This window comes from Octodon degus, unplaced genomic scaffold (genome assembly GCF_000260255.1).
Source record: "Octodon degus isolate 3935 unplaced genomic scaffold, OctDeg1.0 scaffold00023, whole genome shotgun sequence".
Taxonomy (NCBI): Eukaryota; Metazoa; Chordata; class Mammalia; order Rodentia; family Octodontidae; genus Octodon; species Octodon degus.
Window position 1 is genome coordinate 3,296,645 of NW_004524599.1, and position 22,622 is coordinate 3,319,266.

The 22,622-nt window shown below is 51.9% G+C and overlaps 2 protein-coding genes across 6 annotated transcripts in view; one reads left to right on the top strand and one right to left on the bottom strand.

Annotated features, from left to right (window-relative positions):
- Positions 1–12,209, top strand: part of Dtnbp1 (dystrobrevin binding protein 1) — a 146,417-nt gene extending 134,208 nt beyond the window's left edge. For both annotated transcript variants that reach the window (XM_023712154.1, XM_004628342.2), the window contains 3 exons: positions 1,400–1,555; positions 9,382–9,525; positions 10,405–12,209. In XM_023712154.1, the coding sequence (XP_023567922.1) occupies positions 1,400–1,555; positions 9,382–9,525; positions 10,405–10,658 (554 nt within the window). In that variant the 3' untranslated portion in view covers positions 10,659–12,209. The remainder of the gene's footprint in view (positions 1–1,399; positions 1,556–9,381; positions 9,526–10,404) is intronic.
- Positions 12,210–12,414: 205 nt separating this feature from the next.
- The window catches only part of Jarid2 (jumonji and AT-rich interaction domain containing 2), a 246,103-nt gene continuing 235,895 nt past the window's right edge, over positions 12,415–22,622 (bottom strand). For all 4 annotated transcript variants that reach the window (XM_004628343.2, XM_023712152.1, XM_023712153.1 and 1 more), the window contains 8 exons: positions 22,533–22,603; positions 21,792–21,906; positions 19,822–19,927; positions 18,885–19,067; positions 18,329–18,459; positions 17,434–17,617; positions 15,966–16,073; positions 12,415–12,860 (listed from right to left, as the gene is read on the bottom strand). In XM_004628343.2, coding sequence (XP_004628400.1) covers positions 12,678–12,860; positions 15,966–16,073; positions 17,434–17,617; positions 18,329–18,459; positions 18,885–19,067; positions 19,822–19,927; positions 21,792–21,906; positions 22,533–22,603 — 1,081 coding nt within the window. In that variant the 3' untranslated portion in view covers positions 12,415–12,677. The remainder of the gene's footprint in view (positions 12,861–15,965; positions 16,074–17,433; positions 17,618–18,328; positions 18,460–18,884; positions 19,068–19,821; positions 19,928–21,791; positions 21,907–22,532; positions 22,604–22,622) is intronic.

The window sequence follows — 22,622 nt, forward strand, 5'->3', positions numbered from 1 at the left end:
TGCTCTAGCTGGATTCCCGGAGGAAAGGACTTCTAGCGGGCAGAGCAGTGCGGGGAGACAGACAGGGAGTTGATGAAGAGGGCCGTCGCAGTATCACAGAACTGTCTCTCTGGCCAGAGACGGGGTGAGCCTGTGTCAGTCCTTCCGCTTCTCGTTTTCCCCCCTGGAAAGTGCTATTCTATGGGAAGCCTCGGTGGGCCAGGTTCACCTTGTGTGAGTTGAGTTCAGCCACAGAGTGGCCTAGACACAAAGGTGTCACTAGCCCAGGGTTACACAGGGCGGGCACACCCAGAAGGCGAGCGCTGGGGCTACCTTAAGGTTCTGCCCACATCCCATGAGAATTCAGAGGACTTAAATGTCCACAAACAAGTGCAGGAATCGCCCTTGGCCCACGTATACAGTGCCTCATACACAGCCTGAGGACCTGCACGCTGGCCAGGCTCCTGCCTGAGTGGCAAGGTGAAGGGCGTCTCAAAACGCCCTTGCTGAGAGTTGATGGGGAGGCCACTGCTCTGTCATTCTAGAGTGCTCTGTCTTATTTTCTAGAAGTTTCCTACCAGCATTGGGTTAATATTTCTCTCCAAAATTTTTAGATGACAAAGATTAATTGACTTACATAGGTCACATGGTTGATAAACAGCAAAGCAGAATTGACTATCACTTTCTAGGTCTTCACAGTGGCTACGTATTTATTTGTGACTTTTTTCATTGTGCCAAAATATACATAGTGTAAAGGTACTATTACTCACTATGAAGTGTGCAGTGGCGCTAAATATATCCAGAAGGCTGGGCACCCCTCAGCACCGTCTAGCTCCAGAACTTCCTCAGCTCTGTGATACTGTGATGCTGTCCCTCTTCATCAATCCCTGGCTGTCTCCCCGCACTGCTCTGCCCTCTGAAGTCCTCTCTTTGAGGAATCCAGCTAGGCAGAATCTGCCAGTGCTCATCTTCTGTCCCCTGGTGTCTCCTGAGGCTCACCCTCTGCTTGTGTCCACTTCTGGCCTTGATGAGGTGACTCCATTCTTAGCACATGCAAGGGCTTTCGGCATCTGGGCTCTGCACAGTGGGCACTGTTCTCCAGGACTCCGGGTCTCACCTTGTACCTAACTTCTAAGTCAACCACAAGTAGGAGCACAGTGATGTAGAAGCATCCAGGTGGAGTAACAGATGCCATTTGATTAGCACAAGAGTCACCTGGGATGCTGGTTCAAAAGATGAGCAGTAACTTGTCTTCGAAGAGTGGGTGACACAGGTGGGAGTGGAGCAGCACCTGGGCAGCTGGGGGGCATGTGGAGGACGCATAGCTAAAGGGGAGGAGCCTGGGTTACTGTGAGCTGAGCTGTGTGACACCATCACAAGGAGGTGCTGCTCAAACCCTGACATCATCGTGTGTCCTCAGCCGAGCTGGATGTGGAACACGCGCAGAAGGTGTTGGACATGGAGCACGCTCAGCAGATGAAGCTGAAGGAACGGCAGAAGTTTTTTGAGGAGGCCTTCCAGCAGGACATGGAGCAGTACCTGACCACAGGCTACCTGCAGATCGCGGAGAGGCGAGGTGAGTGGGGATGGTGAGGAACAGAGCCCACGCTGTCCCAACAGCCAGGTACCTCAGAATCAGGGTGTGTGCACCACAGCCCATCTGCCCTGCTCTCCTTGTGCCTCTTCCTATAGTTCCAAGTTCTACTTAAGGATTAAAAAAACAAACCCCTTAAAATTCCATATGGAAAACCAGGAGTAGTGGTCTACCCTGTAACCCCAGCACTCAGGAGGCCAAGGCAGGATTGCTGTAAATTTGAGGCCACTTTGGGCTAATGAGTTTAAGACCAGCCTAAACTACATAGTGAGACCCTGTCTCAAAAACAGAAAAGGAAGGAAGAAAGGAAGGAAGGGAGGAAGGAAGGAAGGAGAGAAAGAAAGAGAAAGGAAGAAAACAAATAAATTACAAATCCTGCTTATACAAAAAATCTGGAAACCTGGTTGGTCCCGCATGCCGCACCTGCCCCACCCCAAGGCATGGAGAGCCAGTGACTGAGTCCGGGCGTGGTGGCACATGCCTGTACCATCGTTGGAGAGGCTAAAAACAGGATCAGTGAGAGTCCGAGCTGTGTAGTAAGATCCTGTACTAAATACATAAAATGGAAAAAAAAAAACCAAAAAACTGGAAAATAATTTTTTTAAAATGTGTTCGCTGGTTTTTTTTGTATTGGGGATTGAACCCAGGGCCTTACCCATGCTAGACAAGGGCTCTACCACTAAGCTACACAGCCAGCTTGGAAAAAAAAAAAATTAAGTAAAAAAAAGACAAGTTACTCATAATTCCAAAGCATAGTAAAGGGACTGGGGAGATGGCTCAGTGGAGTAAGCGCTTCCTCGGCAAGCGCAAGGGCCTGAGTTCAATCCCCAGTTCCGCAAAAAAAAAAAAAAAAAAAAAAAAGCTCATAACATGATCAGAGCCAAAGCATAGTAAAACACCTATTACTGTTTTAGTGTGGTTCTTTCCAGTGTTTGTTCATGAGTATGTCCACGTAATTGATGTGTTTACATGGCTTTATGTCTGACTTTTCTAAACACAGTATAAGGGTCCCATCCATTACTGAGTGACCTGGCAGGACCTCTCCGTGACTATGTAGCTTAATGCTGGAGCGTGCATGAATCCCGGGCTCCATGCTGGCTGGGGCTGAAGAGGAAATTGGTTGAGAGCATGTGTTTAACGGGTGTATCTCCCTCCTGGGAAACAGCTTAGCATCCTGCAGGACAGGTATAGGACCCTCTGCATGGATACCAAACTCTATGCCTGCTCAAGCCTCTTAAAGAAAATTCTGCATAAAACCTTGGCATGGCCTCTCTGGGCCTTAACTCCTCCCTGGCTCACTCAACCTGATATTGTTGCCTGCACAGTGCTGTACACACCCACAGAGAACAACGTCTAGGAAGAACATCTACACAGGTTCAGACAGACAGAGCCACTGCAGGTCTAACACCTACCCAAGGCTGCTTTGACCTGCAGCTCAGGGCCTGGGATGTGGAGAGCAACGGGGCTGGATCAGTTCCTGTGCTGACCCTTGAGACTTCTTAGCTCTGTCAATGGTGCTGTGAGGGACAGGCAGGTGCAGAAGTGAAAGAACTGGCAGGAGAAGTGAAGGCGCCACACCCCTCCCTCCTTAGGGGCCTGTTGCCACTCAGGCTCAGGGGCCCCATGCTGCGCAGCTCAGTGCCCAGGCGGCCATCCCAGCTCTCAGTACTCACCTGTGGCCCTTCTCCTGGCCCTGCCCTTACCATAACCCCACTTTATCTCCTGTGGCTTTGCTTTGTGCCTTCCTTGTCAAGCATGCCTTTCCCTCCCAGGAAAGTCTAAAGACATGCCAGGGTAAGGACAGAAAATAATGCAGGGAACAGATGAAAGCCCTGTCTGGTATGTTGGCGAGCGCTGCTAGGCGCAGCAGTCTACTCGGAGATTCTGCTGTTTCAGCCTCCGTGGTTGATGCAGCTTTGAGTTTCCATCTGGCCTCCAGTGTCAGCCTCGTCCCATGTCACTGATGGCAAAGGCCCAGCTAAGCTGCTCCATGCCAGGGCACAACACAGCCTGTGTGGCTCCTCACGGAAGAGACAAGGGTGGTGTGGGCATCTGCATGCTGTCCTGGCTGCTGCCCTAGCAGAACACTGCAGCCTGGGTGACCCGAAGGACAGAAACGTCCTGCTTCGATAGTGAGTGCTGCAGGCAGCGTGGCTGGGTGAGGCGTCCTCCCTGGCTTCTCTCACAGCCCGCCGGGGCCATCAGGTGTTCCCTGTCTCCTGCACAGCTGCTGAGGCACCGTTACAGCTGCTGCAGTCTCCACCGCTGACCAGGTACAGGGCCAGGCCAGAGGCGTGTGGCAGTACTTCATAGACAGCTACCAGTTCAGTATTAAGTGTCTAGGTCTTCTTGGCTCTGAGCATCTCAAGAATAATTTTAAAGTTTCAAGAAAGTGTTTGGCTTATTCTTGTAAGGATAAGAAAGAAAGAATAGAGCCAGGCACATGTTGCCGATGTGTGGTTTTAAAGCACTGATGAAGAAAATCTCAGGCCTTGGCAGTGCTGATGCCTCCCCACGGCCAGTGGGCTCTGCACAGCCTGACAGTCACACCACCCTTCCGAAGGCAGTGTCCTCCTTCCCTAAAGGTAAATATGGGAGTTTAATTTAGAAATCTCTATCACAGTTAAAAGTCTCTACGGTGAACATGGTGGCTTTGACTCATTCCACTAAATCTGAAATCAAAGCCTAAGGTGTTTATCATTTTCAAGCCATCATTTTGAAATTAAGACAAGGCCATGGCAAACTCAGAAAATGACCAGAGGAAAGGGGGACACCCACCTGTGGCCACTGGAAGCTGGGTGAGCTAAGGAGCAGGCTGCAGCTATAGGCCTGTCTGGGGCTGATCTTCTGCCCTAGGTGGATGCTGGTTTCTCAAAACAGCTTAACTGCTTTCTGCATGGGCCGAGCGTCCGGGTGTCCTCACTGCTAGGTTGACACGGAGAGCTCCTGTACTGTGCCTTGTCTTCTGGCTTTGTAATCTTACGGTTCAAGGCTGAGTGTTGGCTGACTGCTACGTCAGCCAAGTTGGATCCTCTAGAGCCAGGGCCATCCATGTGCCCACAGAGGCTGACTCAGGCCCTCTGCAAGTGGACCAGGGCCCTGAGGAGAGAAGGAGGCAGTGTTTGTGCAGTGATAATGTTAACAGCCAAGTTGGCTAAGACTGAACAGACAGCAGTGCACCCCCACTAAGATTCACTGTCCCCGAGAACCCCTAGAACGTAAAGATGACTTGAAACACAGCTGCTGGTTTACGATTTCATCTTGATATAATTAGCTGTCCATGAGTTTTATTTAGAACTTAAAGAATTACTGTTGTCCATTAATGATTTTCAGTTTAATTGCAAAGTTGTAAATATTCAGAGAAGAACTGATGTTAGTATAACATGCCCATTGTTTCCAGGTTTAAAACATTAATATTTGCTTCAAATCTTCAAAGGTCATATTCCAAATGTACAGGAAGGCATAAGTAACTAATACACATGCACCCCCACCTAGCTGAAGAAATAAAATTTCACCAACCCTGAGTCCCTGTGCCCATTTCTGATCACACACACACGCACCCCAGAATGACACAAGGTGTGCTTTACAAGTGCTGAAGCCTCATGGTAGTACAGGTGTGTGCACCTTGCTCTCTCGGGCAGGCACGTGATAAGCACCCATGATCTGTCACAGCAGGCGTGATGTCCATCCTCATTCACAGTAAGCACACACTCATGTGTTCTTCACTGCGCTGAGCACGTGTCTGCCACATACTTAAGTCTGTTCGGTTTTCCAAACTTTTTTGTATTAAAAACTGCTGGTGTGGACATTCTTACAGCTCTCCACTAGGGCTGCTTCAGGCCAGTCGCTCTCCCACATGTGCAGCCAGCCTTCTCCCTATGTGGGGCCCAGAGCCAGCTTGCTGGGCTTGCTGTCTGCGTGCAGGTCTGCAGGGGCAGAGGACCGAGTCATGGGCACGTGCCAAGGCCACGTGGAGGCTGCTGGTCTAGCAACCATGCTTTGAGGGCCACTTCCGGGGCATACATACTCTTACTGTGAAAGCATGTGTTTACCGGACTCCTCCGAGTTTCTGTAATCATGTTAGCTATGTATGTGTTGATTATATTTTTGTCAACACTGTGGTGTCAAATATTTAAAAAAATTTTGTCAAAAAACTAGGATGAGGGGGCTGGTGAGATGGCTCAGTGGTCTAAAGCACTTACTTGGAACAAGCTTGGCAAAAAAAAAACACAGGGACCGGGGTTCAATTCCCCCAGCACCACATGCCAGCCAGCCCCACCCCCTGGTGGGCTGAGCTGGCCACACACACACACACACACACAATAAAATAAAAAACTAGGATGAAATGTTATTTTGTTTTTTGTCAGTTACTCATCATTTTTTTTTTTTTTTTTAATGTATTTGGTACAGGGTCTCACTACACAGCTTGGACTCTTAGTGATTCTCCTGTTTTCAGCCTCCCCAGTGCTGGGATTACAGGTGTACACCACCAACACGCCTCGTTTCGGTGGCCAGTTCGGTGCGCCCTGTGCCAGGGTAGGGCCGGCATAGCATGTGGTGCCAGGGGTCAAACCCCAGTCCCTGCACTTGCTAGGCAGGTGCTTAGTTCACTGAGCTATCTCACTGGCCCAGTTGCTCGTCTCTCTGTCTTTATTGAGTTTTCTGCTTGTGGATGTTGATCTCCACTTAGTTTGATGGATGGTTAGCATCTTGCACGGTGTATGAGTGGTCTTTGCCCATCAAATTGCTTATGGTAAACCAGCTGCCAGTTCAGTTTTTGGGTTTTTTTTGTTTTGTTTTGTTTTTTCCCGTTGCCATCTCCTACCAGCAACCTTGAATGTTTCGGCATACATAAAAGTAAATGTAAAAGGAAAAAAGTTACATAGTGATTCTGTTGAGGTCGTTTTCTGCTGAACACAATACACAAACATCCTCTGTCATTACTGTACCTGCCAGTTTGAGCTTGGTTCACGGTTTGTACCTTGTAAATCCTTAGCTCAAAGTTAGTAGCACGTCATGCTGTTTTAGTCTAGGAGTCTTAGCGCTTCCTCTCCTGCATGCACTCGCCTCCTCTGTGGCAGTCACATGCTGTCCCTCCACTCACACCCTTTGGCACCACCTTCACTCCACGCCACATGTTCTGTTGTGCTGTCATCCAGCCTGAATCAAAGCAGACTGGCTTATAATTACACGTGAAGCAGCAGTTCCTAGTAGAGACATTTGTCACTGTCTGCAGCCCATTTTGCTTGTTGAGACTGGGCGAGGGCTGCCCTGGGATCTTGCAGGCAGAGGCCCTCACGTCACAGCCCCACGTGGAGAATTTCCACGCCCCGGGGCAGCTGAGGTAGGAACCTGCTTCATAGCAAGCAAGCGCAGTGGCCCGGCCGCACCCCTGCACAGACCCTCTTGCCTCAGCTGCAGAGCTGCTCTGTGTTCCTTTGTCCTCAGTCTCCAGATCTCTCAAAATTCCTATCCACAGTCCACCTGCTTGCCCAAGTCTAGGGGCTGACAGGCAAATGGCCTCCGCACGGCTGCTCATTTTCTCCTGAGGTGGGGTGTGTGCTGCTTGGACCCAGTGGCTACTGTTGGAACACTGTTCTCCTGGTGGCCACTGCATGAATTCTGGCGTGGAGCTGACCATAACAGTGTCCATCGAAGTACCTGCTGTGTATGTTCAGGTTTCTTTTGCATTCCTAAAATTGCTAATTTGTACTTTCTCTATTGATCTGTAATTGTTTTTCCCATACCAAGACAAGCTTTTGGTTGTTCCTTGATATTCCATTAATTTTCCTCTTTAGTTTTCTTTTCTTTGATATGTAGGGGGGCCTGCCCCTTAGCTCAGTTCTTTAAGTGGCTGCTTCAACAAAGCAGTCAGGCTCAGGTTGCTGTGGTTCGATCCCCACAACACAAGACAGCCAGTCATGCCTTGAAGGCATTCGGCGCAAACAAAACAAAACAAAACAAAACACCTCTTTGATATGTAGGTTTGATATTCCATTCGTCCTGGTAAGGTGTTCAAAGTTTTGAATTTCTTGTTAAGCTACCATTTTAACTGAACTCATTTTAATAATGAACAGCAATCATAGTATTTAAATATTTCATTAAGATGCTTTGTTTTATAAACTGTATTTTTAAAAAAAAGATACAGGAAAAACTTTAGGAAAGTACTTGCCCGGTAGCCTTCTAATTCAGTTTCATTATGATTGGAGGGTGGGTTCCCCCTTGTTACTCCTTTTAGGATAGCTAGTGTCAGTCATCAAAGAGGCAGGTTAACAACCCTCCATGGGTATTACGCTTTCATTATGTTTGCCAGCTTTTATTTTTAAAACAGCTGAAATGACAGTGATGCAAAAGTTCTGAATAGTCTTCTGGGTAAAACCAATCTTAAAAGTTCTATTCTCTACCCAACATTGTTTTCAGTTCCCTTAACCCCGTTCTGTTTTTTCCCTTAATGTAACTCAGCAGCTTTTCTCTTAATTATTTCTGCCATCTTTCTCCTTTAGCTGGCACACTTGGTGCATCTGTAGGTAGTGACTACTGACATACATATTTTTCTTACCTTTGGTGCTATTTCCCTGAACTTCTTTCTCAGTCCAGTTTTCCTTCCTCCTTTAACAGTGATGCTGCTATTCTCTGTAGGAAAACAGCGCGGCAGACACAGGGGCCTCTGTGCCTTATGAAAGTGAACTTGAAGCACTAGGCAAAAAGCCAACAAGGCCAAACTGAAAAAGCCCCCAGACCCATGTGGCCAGAGGCCATCTGCCTGGTGATCAGGTCGATGAGGCCTCCAACCTGTTGCTCCCTGCCGGGAGAAGGTCAGCCTGAACAGTGACGAGCTGCCTGCACGACAGCTTTGGATGTGGTCACCAAACACAGGACTGTGGAAAGAGCAAGCTCTGCCCTTCACCGCGTCCCCTAGCGAGACACAGACCGTGCCCTTACCGCACGCACAGCAGCTCCCAACTCTGAGACCCCCTTTTCCACGCTCTCCCTGCAGTGCGAAGGAGGCCCGCTCCACATTGTACCGCTTCAGTGCAGGTTTTTTGTTCAGACACGCATCCTTTCAGGTAACATGCTTGCACTTAGCTTTTCCTTGTGGGACTCTTTGAAATGTATTTTACGTTCTAAATCTGGGTCCCAGACTTTGCAAAATAATTAGCCTCTCAGTGTAACTGCTCTGTTCTCCCCTTCTGGTTGTGAGCAAGGTAAGCCTCATTGTCATCTAGCCCGTTAGTTTTGTTCAGCTCTGCTATACTGGAATTCTCCTAAGCTCCTTGGCCTGTTTCAGGTGCCAGGTCTGAGTCTTCTGTGTGTTGGCCCTCACTACTCATGCTCCCTCCCAGGCAGTGGCCTCTCTGGACTGGCAAGGACCAGGCCTTGTACTGTGAGTTTATACCCCCATGAGAGGCAGGGCTAAGGACAGCTACACAACACTTCTGCCAGGCACTTGCATGCTGGCAGGACTTTGGCTGCTTGCAGTTCTCTGGAAGGTGGCGTGCGAACTCGGCATCTGGGAGGCTCATCCTGCTGCGCTGGCAGCACACGCCCTGTCAGGGCCACTGCCGGCCTGTACATATGCGTGTACACCTTTGCTGCATCACATCTGCGGTTGCCTGTGGGGATGAGAGCTGTCCTGAGGGTAGTACAGACATCACCCAGCAGCAGAGGCGGCCTCTGTACACGGCAGCACCCCACTGCATCCCCGGCCTGCTTCTGCAGAGGTGTCAGAGGTGCTTAGGACAGGTTCAGTAAGACTACTGCTGTGTCATCTGCACCTTCTAATTGCTGCCGTGCACCTCTGTTCACAGAGCCTATGGGCAGCATGTCGTCCATGGAGGTGAACGTGGACATGCTGGAGCAGATGGACCTCATGGACATCTCCGACCAGGAAGCCCTGGATGTCTTCCTGAACTCAGGTGGCGAGGAGAACACTGTGCCGTCCCCTGGTTTAGGTAGGTAGGGCCCACAGATGGGCATGAACAAAGCCAGGACTCACCTCTGCTCACACTGGTGCCCTTCTGGGCTTTGGAGCAGGGCAGGGTGCCCCTCCTCTGGCCCTCCAGCCCAGAAGCTTTTCCAGCTATGCCTGTTGGGACAGCTCCTGCATGGCTCCAAGTCTTTGGCTTTGTCCTTGTAAAGCTCCTGTCTTCCTCCTGCAGACTTGAGGTGGAATTTCACTGGGCAGAGGCCCCACACATCCTCACAACTCCTCAACCACTCAAATTCCATCCTGGGCCCTCCTGAAACTGACTCAGTCAGTCAGCAAGTATTTGCTGAGGCACACCAGGCCCCGCCTCGCTACACGTTGAAGTCCAGCCATCTGGCCTGGGCTCTGGAGCACCCGCAGCTGGGCCTGTAAACTGCTTCCCGTATGTGAGCCAGGGGCCAAGCTCGGGACTGGATCTTGTCATGACGCCCCCACTTCTCCTCTCCCCTCCCGCCTGGCTGATCTGAGTGCTGTCTCTAGGTGAGGCAGTGTCCTGAGTATCCTGTCCTATGGTGCACAGGCCAGGGCACTAGTGCAGGGCAAGGCTGGTCCCTCTGCAGGGCACAGCAGCAGTCCTCATCTTTCTGGAAGTACTTCAGTCCTCTAAGCAACAGTCACCTCCAGCTGTGGTTTTGCGCCGGGGTCTGAGTCACTTCCACATGCCACAGCACTTGGCCCACTGTTCCAGGGTGTTCCCATCTCAGAGGCACTTGCCCTGTCCCGGATGGCTGGGCCAGGGAGGCAGGGCTGAGCCAGCTGAGGGCACACGACGGCAGCAGGCCCTCACCCCGGCTGGGCACAGGCAATCTTTTTTCTGACAGATTTTTCCCATTTTATTTCCCAGGCTCTGAATTGGAAACCTGTCAGAATGAAATCACCCTTCAGGTTCCAAACCCCACAGAATTACCTCCCAAGCCACCTTCCTCCCAGTCTGCCTGCAGTGACACTGCCCCCCAAGATGCTGAGAGTGGGGACGGCCCGCAGGTGCAGGCAGATGAGGAGGAGGTGCAGGCAGACACTGCTCTCACTACCTTGCACACTGACAGCAAGGCTGCTTCAGACATCAGCGGGGACAGCGACTCAAGCCAGGATGTTTGAGTGGAGCAGCCTGGGTTGACAGTTGCCGGTGACGTGTGAGAGCAGCAGTGTGAGAGATGAGTGTACAATAAAGTTTGAGGACTCTGCACCCAGAGTATGTAGCTGCTTTGTACAGGGCCTGCTGCTCAGCCCCATCGTGCACTGGGGAGGGGGCCCCACACGGCAGCTGCGGAAGACAGCGTGAACATGCTGCCCCCTGCAGGGGAAGCCTGGCTTCAGCAGCCCAGGGACCCCGGGGCGCGCCTGCTGGAGCGCAGCTGTAGTGAGCAGCCCTGCCCTTGGTGGACGCCCAGCCCCAGCCCCTGCCATCCACTCATCTTCCATCAGACAGACAAATGTCCAAAAAACATTGTTTTTATTATTAAACCTTGTAGTACAAACCTGAAAAGTAAACAAAAAACTGGCAATAAACCACATGAAGTCTTCCCTCTCAAGGGAGGGGTGCAGAGCAGCGCTAATAAATTAAATGTCAAACTGTAAGCCATAGGCGGAAGTTTACTGTCAAAAGAGGGAAAGTACACAGCAAGGCCATAAAAACCGGACAACCACATTGGAAAACACTTGACTGTTTATGTAATTGTTAAATATTCCAAAACAGTTCAGTCTTCTGCAACAACAACCAACAAAGTGGATCCTAGGACGTTCCTGGCCGTCACCACCGGCAAGCTCAGTGCAACATGGGTAGCTACGGGGTCGATGAATCCAATTATGAAACAAAGAACAACTTGTGAAAACAATTTCCCTTTTTTATTCCACACATACTGTACACACAACCGGAGAAGGGCAACAGCTACTCCATTATGATTTTGTCGTCGTTGTTCAGTGATGTAAGCAGCACTTATAAATGTTACAAGAAAACCCTGTAAGCATCCGATCCGCCAATGAAGAAACTGAAGTGTAAGGCTTTTCTTCATCTGTCTGTCACCTCCCCTCCCCTCCGAGAAAGGCTCAAGTATTTAAAACAATTTACAGGCGTATGTACAAAAGGGATGGGATATTTTTTCTTTTTTCTTTTTGTTACAACATGGACAGAAAAAATAGATAAGATGAGCGCAAATGCATTTCACATTCAAAAAGAACTGCAGACCTAGTGGCTCTAAATGTGATCATAAACAAAACAAGTTCTAAAAAAAGATTAATGCTGACTTTGTGAAGGTGTGAAACAGTGAGATGAAGATGGAATGTTAGAAAGATTGCACGTTGACGACAAAGAAGCACTTGTGGCTTCGATCAATTTTTTTTTTCCCTTAAGGATGCTATTGAAGGGTTTTTTGATAAAGTAGCCAACAGCACCAAAAAATAACAGAATGGATTTCCTAATGAAATCAGGCACAGGTCTCCGTCAGTGACCCTCCAGGCAGGCGGGCTGTCTCCATCCTCCGATGCATAGCGATTCAGCTGGTGAGGAGAACCTGCTCGCGCCGACCTCCGCCTTCAGCTGCCATAACCGCCCGCGACGGCAGCGGGCCTCTCCGGTTTGAAAATACGAACTCATCTCGCACATGACAGAAGGAAAGACAGCCAAAGTAAAGCCATTTCTTTTCAAGTTTTTTTTTCTACGTGTGTCTGTGTGTCTCCTATCCCTTTTCTGATCTAGAAAAATCTGCTCACATGACTTGATGGATTTAAAATTTGTTCTCCAAACTTCACCCTCTTCAAAAATGGGTTTAAAAAGCCTTTTTTTTTCCCCCAACAATTACAAAAAAAAAAAAAAAAAAAAAAAACAAAAGGGCTTTTGTCAGCCTTATAGGGGCAATACAAATTAATACAGCCCCCCAAGGGTTTTTAAAACAGTGAATATACGGCAGTTTCAAAAATTTGACTGCAGTGTCTAGGTATTCTAAGTACAAAAAAAAGTTCCAACAGTTTAATGCTAAAACAAAATTAGTTCTCTAAAACCAGAAGAAAATCTTCTTTAGAGCTAGTGCAAAGACAGCCTGTATCCTACAGCAAGTACTCCAAACTAGAATATAATAATTACAAAAAAATATATATAAATCGACCATGGGGTTGGCGTCTTCATGATGAGCTCGCAGCACTTCTGGAGGGTCCAGAGGCCGGCAGCCGGGACGGCGGCACGTCCACGGTGGCTCTCTTGCGGGGGCCTCGTTTTGGTGTGGGTTTACTGAGACAGTTCTCAATGCTGCCGTTCTTGCCAGACACTTTGCCACAGATCTGATTGACGAGGCTGATGATCTGCTCCTGGAGGGCAAAAGAAGACACAGGTAAACATGGCCCAGCCCATCACGAATCCACATGCCTGCGGCTTCAGGGTATGTGGCATGGCTGTGACTGGCCTTTCCAGCAGTAACAAGGGCTTCTGAGCAGCAGCACCCTTGAGAGCTAGCAGTGACAGCACTTAAGGAGGCACCCCAAATTTTGGACCACCTCCTTACCCACTGCTCCCTTGACCACCAAATGATGGGCTACAAGGCTGTATCTCATAGTGCCTCCCTGCTGGCTAAGCCAAAACTCAGAAACCTGGCTCCCACGACTGTACCCAGGAGCGCCAACTGCTCCCTAAGACCTGCGCTCACACTGGGGTCCCCATGCTAAGTGGGCTCACAGGGTATTATACAGTGCTGCCACTGCCGATCTCTTCCCAGTGCCACACAATACAATCATCACTGCCCAGCCAACCAGCTGGGCACCCCAGCTCATTTCACCACAAGGCAGACAGGCTTGCAAATACACGCGGATGCTTGCCTGCTATGCCAGCACAAGCCTTAATCCAGCACTAGAGGCTGATGGCAGGCTTGTGCTAAGTTCAAGGCCAGTGTTCATGGTGCAGCAAGGCCCTGTCTCCAACACTCAAGGCCACCAACACCTGCATGCCAGTCCTGAGAACCATCTATCTGAGTAAATCAGTAAGGCATCTACTACTCACCCATCCTGTTTGAAAGCAATGGGAAGAGATGCATGGTATACCTCAGGAGAACGCTGGCTGGGGGAGATGGGGTGGGGTGCTACAGGCCCTGTGGTCCAGAAGAGCGGTGGTCAGCTCCACACAAGGACAGACCTTGGGCTTTCTGGAAAGGACTGCAAGTGAAGGCTGCCTTGCTTGAAATGTCACTAATCAGCAAGTGGCATGACAACCTTAAAGAGTTTGGTGTCTTCCTTAGAAGCTTCCCAGGTCATGGAGACCAGGCTAATCCCTCCCAGGGAGCAGGCAAGACTTCCCTCCATCTGCAGGGTGTGACTGGTCCTCAAGCTAGACCATCTCCAATTCAAGACAAACCCCACATGGCTCCACTCAATACCAGACTGGTCCGCAGATGACCATTTCTAAAATTTCCATCCTTACTCATCAAACCAAGCATCAGAGCACCAGGCCTGTGTGTTGCCATTTGCAACACTCAGGGGCTACAGGACCTAACTGCTGCACCACTAGTGAAAGCTGAGGCCCAGGCTTTGTAGCGAGAGTTCCAGGAGTCCTGTCAAGGCCGGCCAGGGCAGAAGAGCTGTTTTAAACATGTTCTGACATCTGCTGCTAATGCAAAGAAACCCACAAGGGCAAAGGGGTGGTTGTCCCTGAATACATTCCTTGAAAACAAAGACCCAATCAGACTTGTAACTTTCCTACTGTATTATCAACTTAGGCTATCTTAGCCAAAACCTTGTTTGACCACCTTCCTCCTTGGGGGTTCATCTGCCATCCCTGGGGATGTGGACCAAGTGGTCAGGGGTAGGCACCAGGCTGAGCAGCATGGAAGCACCAAGACACACTAGTGGCTGCTGACCCAGATAGGAGGTCTGAGTTTCAGCCTCAGCCACTGTGTTGGCCCCGACCACTGGGGAAAGAGTGGACGGGGGGGGGCTGCTGGTGGTGGAGGTGGCAGTGGTGCCTCACAAAGGACAGCAGAGACCGACAACTGGCAGCAGCTCAGGAGAGCAGCCAGGCACCAAGGGATGGGTGTGATGAAGTATGGAAACAGGCTAATTTAGGGGTTGGGGAGGTACCCAGCTGGGTGCAGGAAGAACTCAATGGGAAGCAGGAAGAAAGCCTCTGGTTATGCTGAGGTCCCTCAGAGCAGCAGTTGCAGCAGACTTGCCCTGTGGGCTCAGGCAGGGTGCTAATAGGAGCTGCCTGCCATCTCCCCCAAAGCAGCTCTGCTACACTGCCTGGGGGCCAAGCTGCCTACTGCTTACGCCTAGGGACAAGGACATCAACCTGGCACAGGGCAGTCAGTGAGAAGGGTCCCTGGCCTAAGCAAATGCAGAGCGGGCCTTTCCTGCATGCACCAAGACACAGGCCTCTGTCATCCTTCTCTGCAGGTAATAAGTCACTGGTTGACACAGCAGCCACAGAGGAAGACAACATCCCCAAGAGCTGGCTCAGCACAAAGCCATGGCCCCCAGGAACTGACAGTTGAGGAGAGGAAAAGGGACTGGCTCATTGCTTTATGATGCAGACCACAGCTCAGCAGCTAGAAAGGTCTCCAGGCAGCAGGGACCCATAACGCATGGCCCCAGTCACATGCCAGGATGGGCAAAAGGCCAGCTCCAGGGAACAATGCAGTCCCCCGTTTGTTTAGTTCCCTGGCCAGGTACCGAGGACCCTGGGAAGCAGCTCCTCTGATCCTATACCAAAGCCCCTTTTCCTAAGAACTAGTGGCCCTGCTGGGGTCTGCAAGACACCAGGGAAGGGGCCGGTCCAAGGCCAAGACTAGTGTCTGTGGGGCCAGGGAGATGGCTCAGGAGAACAAGTGCTTGCCTGGCAAGCATAAGGGCCTGAGTTCAATCCCCAGTTTCGCCAAAAGTGTCTGCAGGTGTGGCTTATCCCAGCTAGGAGCATAGCTAGTCCCCTATGGGGACCAGCCCAGAAGCTGCCAGGCCTACTTCACATAACAGGCCACCCATGGCCTCAGGTGGGCCTTAAATGTGCAAGTAGGAGCAGCTGGGTTGCTTCCATTCACACTGTCCCACTGGCAGTGGGGGACAGGTGGCTACTGGCACACAGCCACCGATTGACCAGGGTGAGAATAGCACAAATACCCCACATGGTGTTGCCAGTGCCCCCACCACAGCAGAGGAGCAGCATGTGTCCACCAAGCCCTAGGGGTGGAGTCCCTGCTACTAGGCAGTTCATGCTCAGGAAGCAAAACAAAAAATGACAGGACAGAACTTGCCCAGAGGTGCTGTGGGCAGGAGGAGAAAACCAAAGCGTGCCCAAATCTGCCCCGAGCTACCAAGGCAGTGCACACCAAAGCTGGCGGAATCCACACATCCCAGGCTCCCTGCTCTCACAACTCCAAACTCCGCACAACAGGGCCCAGCTAAGCTGGGGTGGCTGGTGTAGGGACTGACCTCATCATAGCGGTACATCAGCTTCAGCCCACGGCAGGATTTCTGCTTCTCCACGTGGCGCAGGGCACACTCCAGGCAGAACACGACATTCTCGTTCTCCTGTACCACCTGCCAGGAGGGCACGGCTCAGCGGGGGTGAAGTGGACAGGGACGCCCAGGGACCAGGCAAGGCTGCCCCACCTTGATGCACTGCCCACATGGAGGGGCAGGTGATGGGAAAACACTTGAAATGGACTAAAAAGCCAAGCAGGCCCTCAGGTCCAGGTAGGGTCTTGAGTAGGAGTGAGGGCTGGGCTGCAGGAGTTGGGGGGGCTCAGCCTCATGTGCAAGAGACCAGCAAAAGGCAGAGGCAGAGTAGACGGGCCTAACAGCCGAGGGAGGACAGCTGACTGCTGCACCACAGGCCTGCCAGCTGACACCATCACTGAGCAGCTCAGCCACAAGCACCAGCCAGAGACCCTACTGCTGCCTCCAAACTCAGTGACTGCAGCCTTCGACTCCCAGGCGTCTGCACCAGCAAGACACGTACCGAACTGCTCCAGGTCTCCCCCTCCAGTGAGGACAGTGCAAGGCTGCAGGGAGCGAGGCCCAGCACTGTCTGACAAGACAGATAAGAGGCCTGCCAGGGCAGCAGGGCTCCTGTTCCTCACTTGCTTCTGGTCCACATCTAATGGTGTGAGAAGGAGGACACATAGTGTCCCAATACAAAGGCACGAGCAGCCATAGGCGCTTCTTGAAAAGGAGGGGACACCTGAGCTCCTGTGTCCCCACTGTTTCTTAGCAAAGGGCAGAACAAGCTGAGAGCAAGGAAATTACAATGACAGATTACAATGACAGGAACACCACCATTTAAAGACACTGCAGGTGGAGGACAAAAATAAATGAACATGCTAATCTAAGCAATGTATATTGCAAATATTCATACAGAAAAGAAATGCCAGGTGACAACTCTAAAAGCACAACTCTGAAGGGCATTTTGAAATGGCCTCACCCACAGCCAGCCCAGGAAGCATGGGGATAGCCCGTGTCACAATATGTTCACCACAGAGCCATGGAGGAACAGGAGGGCAGACAGTGCTGAAGCTGATCTGGAAAAATGCTACATTATTGACAGTCTCAGTCTGTATAGTTACGTGAAAAATCTGAGGAAAGAAAACCAGGATAGATGAAAATGTACAGAACGGCTGTGGGCTTGTCGCTGGGGGTCTTGCTTCCACAGCTCCAAGGCAGAACCAGGAGAAGCAGCAGCACCGCAGAGGGTGAGGGGAGAGGATAGGCAGGCAGCTGTGGGGCAGGCTGCAAAGCCACTAGGACCAGAGCGGGGCCCTGCAGACCCTAAGTGGCCCCCAGGAAATCCAGCTCTCATCAAAGGCCACAGCTACTCAAGGGGGCCACAAGGACAGAGCTGAACCATGGGGCGAAGTGGAGCAGGAGGTAGTGATGGGGTCTCAATGTGGGCCCAGCTCACCATGGACAGGTAGCACAGGTGCTGGCAGATCTGACACCGCCTCTCCGACGTCTCCAGCTGCAGCCACTTTCGAGGCTTTTTCTTCCCATCTGCGGCCACACTGCTGCCATCGTGGCTGCCGTATCGCGCAGATGAGTGGAGGCCAGCCTCGAACAGCTGCCTGCGCTGCCGCAGCTCGGTATCCCTGCAGACACAAAGAGTCTCAGACACAGCAGGGCATGCTACGGCCATGGGCAGTTCTGCCCTCGTGCACACCGAAGTTATACTCATGCCACCTACTAGCAGCAGCAGCACTGACCAGAGGTTGTCCTGGGTGGGAGGGCCGTGGGGGTGTGTATGGAGACAAAGAGCGGCCCAGGAGAGCCAAGTGGGTGTTGTCCCATTGTGGGTCAGCCCCGGGTGGGGCCCCATGTCAATGTGACCAGCCCACTCTGCACTAGGATCAGGTAGGATTAGGCACCATGCGCCCATTGCCTGGCTTCCAGAATGCAGAGCCAGGGGCCCTAGGCCAGGAGTCTTAGCCCACCTTCTGTCCATTCCTGCAAAGGACATTTACACTGATTGTGTTTTCTTAATTTTCTGTTAGTAAGGATTGCAGCCACATTTCCAGCTCTTTTTTTGAGACAGAATATCCTGAAGTTGCTAAATTGCCCAGGCTGGGCTTAAAACTGTAACCTTTCTGCCTCAGCCTCCAAGAGTGCTAAGATTACAAGCATGCACCACGGCACCTGGCTGGGACCCACACTTTGTATCAGTTCGTGGGACAGTGTGACTCCTTCGTCCCGGAAGACAGAAAGGTCACAGCACAAACAGGCAGCAGGGGAGTCTGTGACCCCAGGCTCCCCCCGCCCACTGCACATCACAGGTGCAGCACGGAAGGCAGGGTGTGCGGCACCTGAGCTCGTCCAGAAGGGCTGAGATGGTGCTGAGGGTGGGGCCGTTCTCCTTCTTTGCCTCCGCCTGTGCAATCTGGTAGAGCAGCTTCTCCATGGAGAATGGCTTGGCTATATGGCGGCGCTTCATTTCCTAAAACACAGGCATGGCCTTCAGGGGTGGTGTGCATTAGAAGCACTCTCACCATCCTTGGCAGAAATGGCAGTCAGGCTGCCTAAATCTCCAAAATTTTAACTGAGTTTGCACTAAATCTATTGAAAATCACAGGGCTCTGCTTACCTGGAGAACAGCAGGGGATACTAGGAAAATCCCTAGCTCCCTACTGCCGGCCCACCCATGCTCGCCCCAAGTCTCCTACACAGCCTCTGTACTAGCTCCACAGCTCGACAGGTCGTCCAGTAATGGCGTCCCCGCACCTGCAAGCCCTTGCAACTCTTGCAGCCCAGACAAGCCTTCTTGCCAGCCCAAGAAAAGTCAAAGACACCCAGGCTAAGGAATGGTCCAAGCACACCATACTGCAGGATGCCTCTGCAGCCATGTGGAGGGCGCCTGCTTACCTTGGCCGTCTCGAAGCCCATACTTGTCCACTGGGTGGTAGCAAAGTGCACAGTTTCGGAGACGCTGTAGCCACAGCACACTTTGGATACGAAGGACCCCGGGAAGCAGACAACAAACTGTCCACTCTGCTGCACAGTTCGGTGCACCTTGATCCCCTCTCTGCACAGCACCTCCGGGGAGATCTGGGGAGACAGGGCTGATGAGGGTTCTGCCTCCTGCCCACTGCCTGGGGCTCCAGGACAGTTAGCTGGGCATCAGGGTCTCAGGAAAGAGCTGTTCTCGAGAAGGAGAATGTTTCCTCCTTAGGAAATCAAGAGCCATTCCTTGAACAATTTTTGAACTGACACTGGTCTAGAACCTGACTCCTGGGTCCTCCAAAGCGAAGGACAGAGGAGTCCAAAGCGTCATCTTGCTGGCCCCAGACCCAAGGGCTTCTTCCTACCCACTAGCCACTGCCAAGGTCGGGGGTGGGGCCAGGTGAGGGCAAACCAGAGGGTCAGTGACCATGTTCTCTGTCCCATGGCAAGTGTGGGGGATCACAGATGTAACACAAGGTTAAGGTAGGAGCCTGGCTGCAGCCAGGCAGGAAACAGCTCCAAGGTGTGAGGACCCCAGAACTCGCCAGCTCCTCAGTGGCTAGAAAACTGGTCAAGAGGTCTTTGTGCTCTTCCCCAGTCAGGGCCCAAAACTGGGGAGAGGCCAGCAAAGAGGCAGTGCACCAAGCCTGAAACCCAGGTCAGGCCCTGCAGATTTACAAGCTACAAGCCTGCGTGGGTGCTCAGGACCCCACAGCTGTGCCATCGTAAGGCAAGTCCCCAGCTTGCTCTTCCTGTCACAAGACACTGGTCTGAACCCCTGCAGGATTTTTCTGCTTTGTCCCTTTGTCCCTGGAAGGCAAGGCAGTAAGCAACCTGGGGATCTGTGCCAAGGCCGTACCATGACATTGCTCTCTAGCATCTGCAGCCCTGGGGTGCCGTTGGCCTGCAGCAGGGTGTGGACCACGTCCTCCAGCTTGTTCTCCTCCTCAGCAGGAATGCAATACCTGGGTGGTGGGAAACAGGGAGAGTGCTGAGCACACGCTGCCCAGGAGGAAGGGATTGGCTCGGAACAGCCGGAGTGCGAGCTGGCGGCCTGGCACTGCTGTTGCACACTGAGCTGCAGGGCTGCTTCTGTCCAGCATGAGCAAAGCCGCAGCCTCACCACTCTACTTTCCTATGGATGTGACCACATGCTGAGCCAGGCGCTTCCACCAGATGTTCTGTGCCTTACTGTACGTGAGAATCAGGCGCCACTCCAGTCTCCAGCCTCTTGCCGGCTCCAACTGTGGGCCATCTCTTTTCCAGGTCACCAGCACTGGACACCCTTTCTGTGAAGCAGCTGCCACAGGACTGGGGCTCTACAGTGCTCATGGCAGAAACACACAGGACTCTGGGTCCCTGAGTCAGTGTGACAGGGAGGGCCTGCACGAACTGCCAGGAAAGGCAGAACCACCTGAGGTTCTCCACAAAATAAGGGAAGAGCCAGCCCAGGAGCACAGCACCTCAAGGCTGAGACTAAACGCTGCCCTGGGGAATGGCAAGACCCGCAGGGGAGTCCTGGGAGACGGTGGCCCTCCGTGCACACACAGCCCCACAGCTAACGCGGAGATGAGACTTGGCATTCCCAGCATCTGTTTCCTAGTCTGAGAATACCAGGGACCACAGAGCCATCTATGATATGTGACTTCCAGGCACCACACAGTGCGTGTCCACCCGCAATGCCTGGCACAAGGCAGGGTGCCCACCTGACTCTGGGCTGGGTGTGTGGCAGTGAGACAGCTGCAGGACTCTGCCATCCTTACCAGGTCCTCCCTGGGCCATGAGGAACAGGACATCAGAGCAGTAAGGAGGTGGCAGGAACCAGGGTGCCAAAGCTGGACAAGCTGTTGGCCAACCTGGGGCAGGAACTGTGGGGGACCTGCTGGTCGTCCCACATCCCCTGGTGCCACAGCCCTGCTCCTCTGCAGGCCAGCTGTCTGAGGCACTCAGATGCCTATGGAGACCATCACTGGCATGGTGGCCAGGTCCTTGTTTCAAACTGCTGGATAAAAGCCTCAGCCACATTGACAGATTTTTTTTTTTAATGTATTATTTAAAAACCAACATACTCTGTTACTGATTCGTGATTTAAATACAGGGTTCCTAACATAAATCATATGTAGTAAAAACCACACACCCTAAGCTCTCTGATCACATCCCTGCCTCTTCTTTCTTTTCCTTCAGCAAGGCCCAGGGAGGTGACTTCAAAGAGCCCACAAAGCCTGTTTCCACCACCTCAACAACACTCCCTAGGAGAGCAGCTGCGTGGGCCACGCCACATCCATGCCCGCACATGAAAGCCAATGCTGAGCTCCTCGAGGTCACGGCTGGTGGGACTTGACAGGGCTGGACCCTGGGCTCTCCCATTGCTGCTTCTGCCTGTGGCCTACGCAGCACCTCAGCTCCTCACCTACCCACGCCTCCACCTGGCCCCACTGGGTCCATACAGGGAGCCACCAACCACCCTCATCAGCACCCATGTTGCAACCCCCACATCACCCACAACCAACTGCAAACCCATGCCAGCTCCCAAGAGGGGTCGCCAGTGATGCCGCTCTACTACTTGAATGAACAACATGCATCAGGACAATGAACCCAGCCAGCATGGAGGAACGTGAGGCAGGAAGGCCATGAGACTTGACAGGATTATGTGCAGTCATTTCCCATCTGCCACTGAACAGAAACAACAGTGCCCAGGCCAACTGGGACCAGGATGACTGCAGCAGAGTCAGAATCACAGGCTGGCACAGGCCCACATCACATGTGGCTGCACAAAGCAGAACACACGCCTGGCAGTAAGTCCACTGCCTGCACTACCACAGTACTCACCAAATGCAGTCAGCACCAGTGTGTAAGTAGTCGATATATGGAAGGTGGTTTTGGTCTCGAGACCAGCATGAGGTAGAAAAGACCATGCCAATATTTAGCCAGGGAATAGTCACTCCTGAAACACACAGGGAGACATGGTGTTTTAAAAGCATGCTCAGAGTTAACAACCTGTAGAAACCCACATCTCCAGAAAAACAAGTGAGATTTAAAACCAGCCAGAATTTGGTTAGCCACTATCTGCTGCTCCCCTTTGTCTACATAAATGAACCCAAGTGTGAGACACTGTTCCAAACACTAAGGAAAAACACCCTGGGTAGCAGATACAGACTGTGATATCTGCTGCCAGGCCTGGGTCCCCTTGGTGTAGGAGCCATCCCTCTGCCTGGGGATTGGGACACGGGCTCATAGCTCAGGGCACTGAGATGTCCCTCTTCAGGGACCAAGATGTCTGGTGACCCTTGGCTTCCCCAAATCTGCAGCCTAAGTTCCTTCTACACCCATTCATAGTTACAGTCAGAACACCAACTTCAGCTAGGATGCTGGCTTTGGAAGTGCTTCCGGGGTTCAAGGCTGGCCCAAGGTGTCCACCCAGCTGCTGGATGCTGTGGTACAGGTCGCCTCCTACAGTTCTGCTGACCTTCTCAATTGCCACCTCCTCTCTCCTCCCATTTCCGAAAGCCAAGTTCCTGCACACAGCCTTTCCCCCGCAGGCTCTCTGGCATGTGTCATGGTGAGGCTTACCAGGCACAGCACCGAGGTGACGCAGAATGGATCCTGTGTTATTGGGGAGGACAGTGAGGTTCCATCCGTGCCTACAGGAGGAAGACAAGG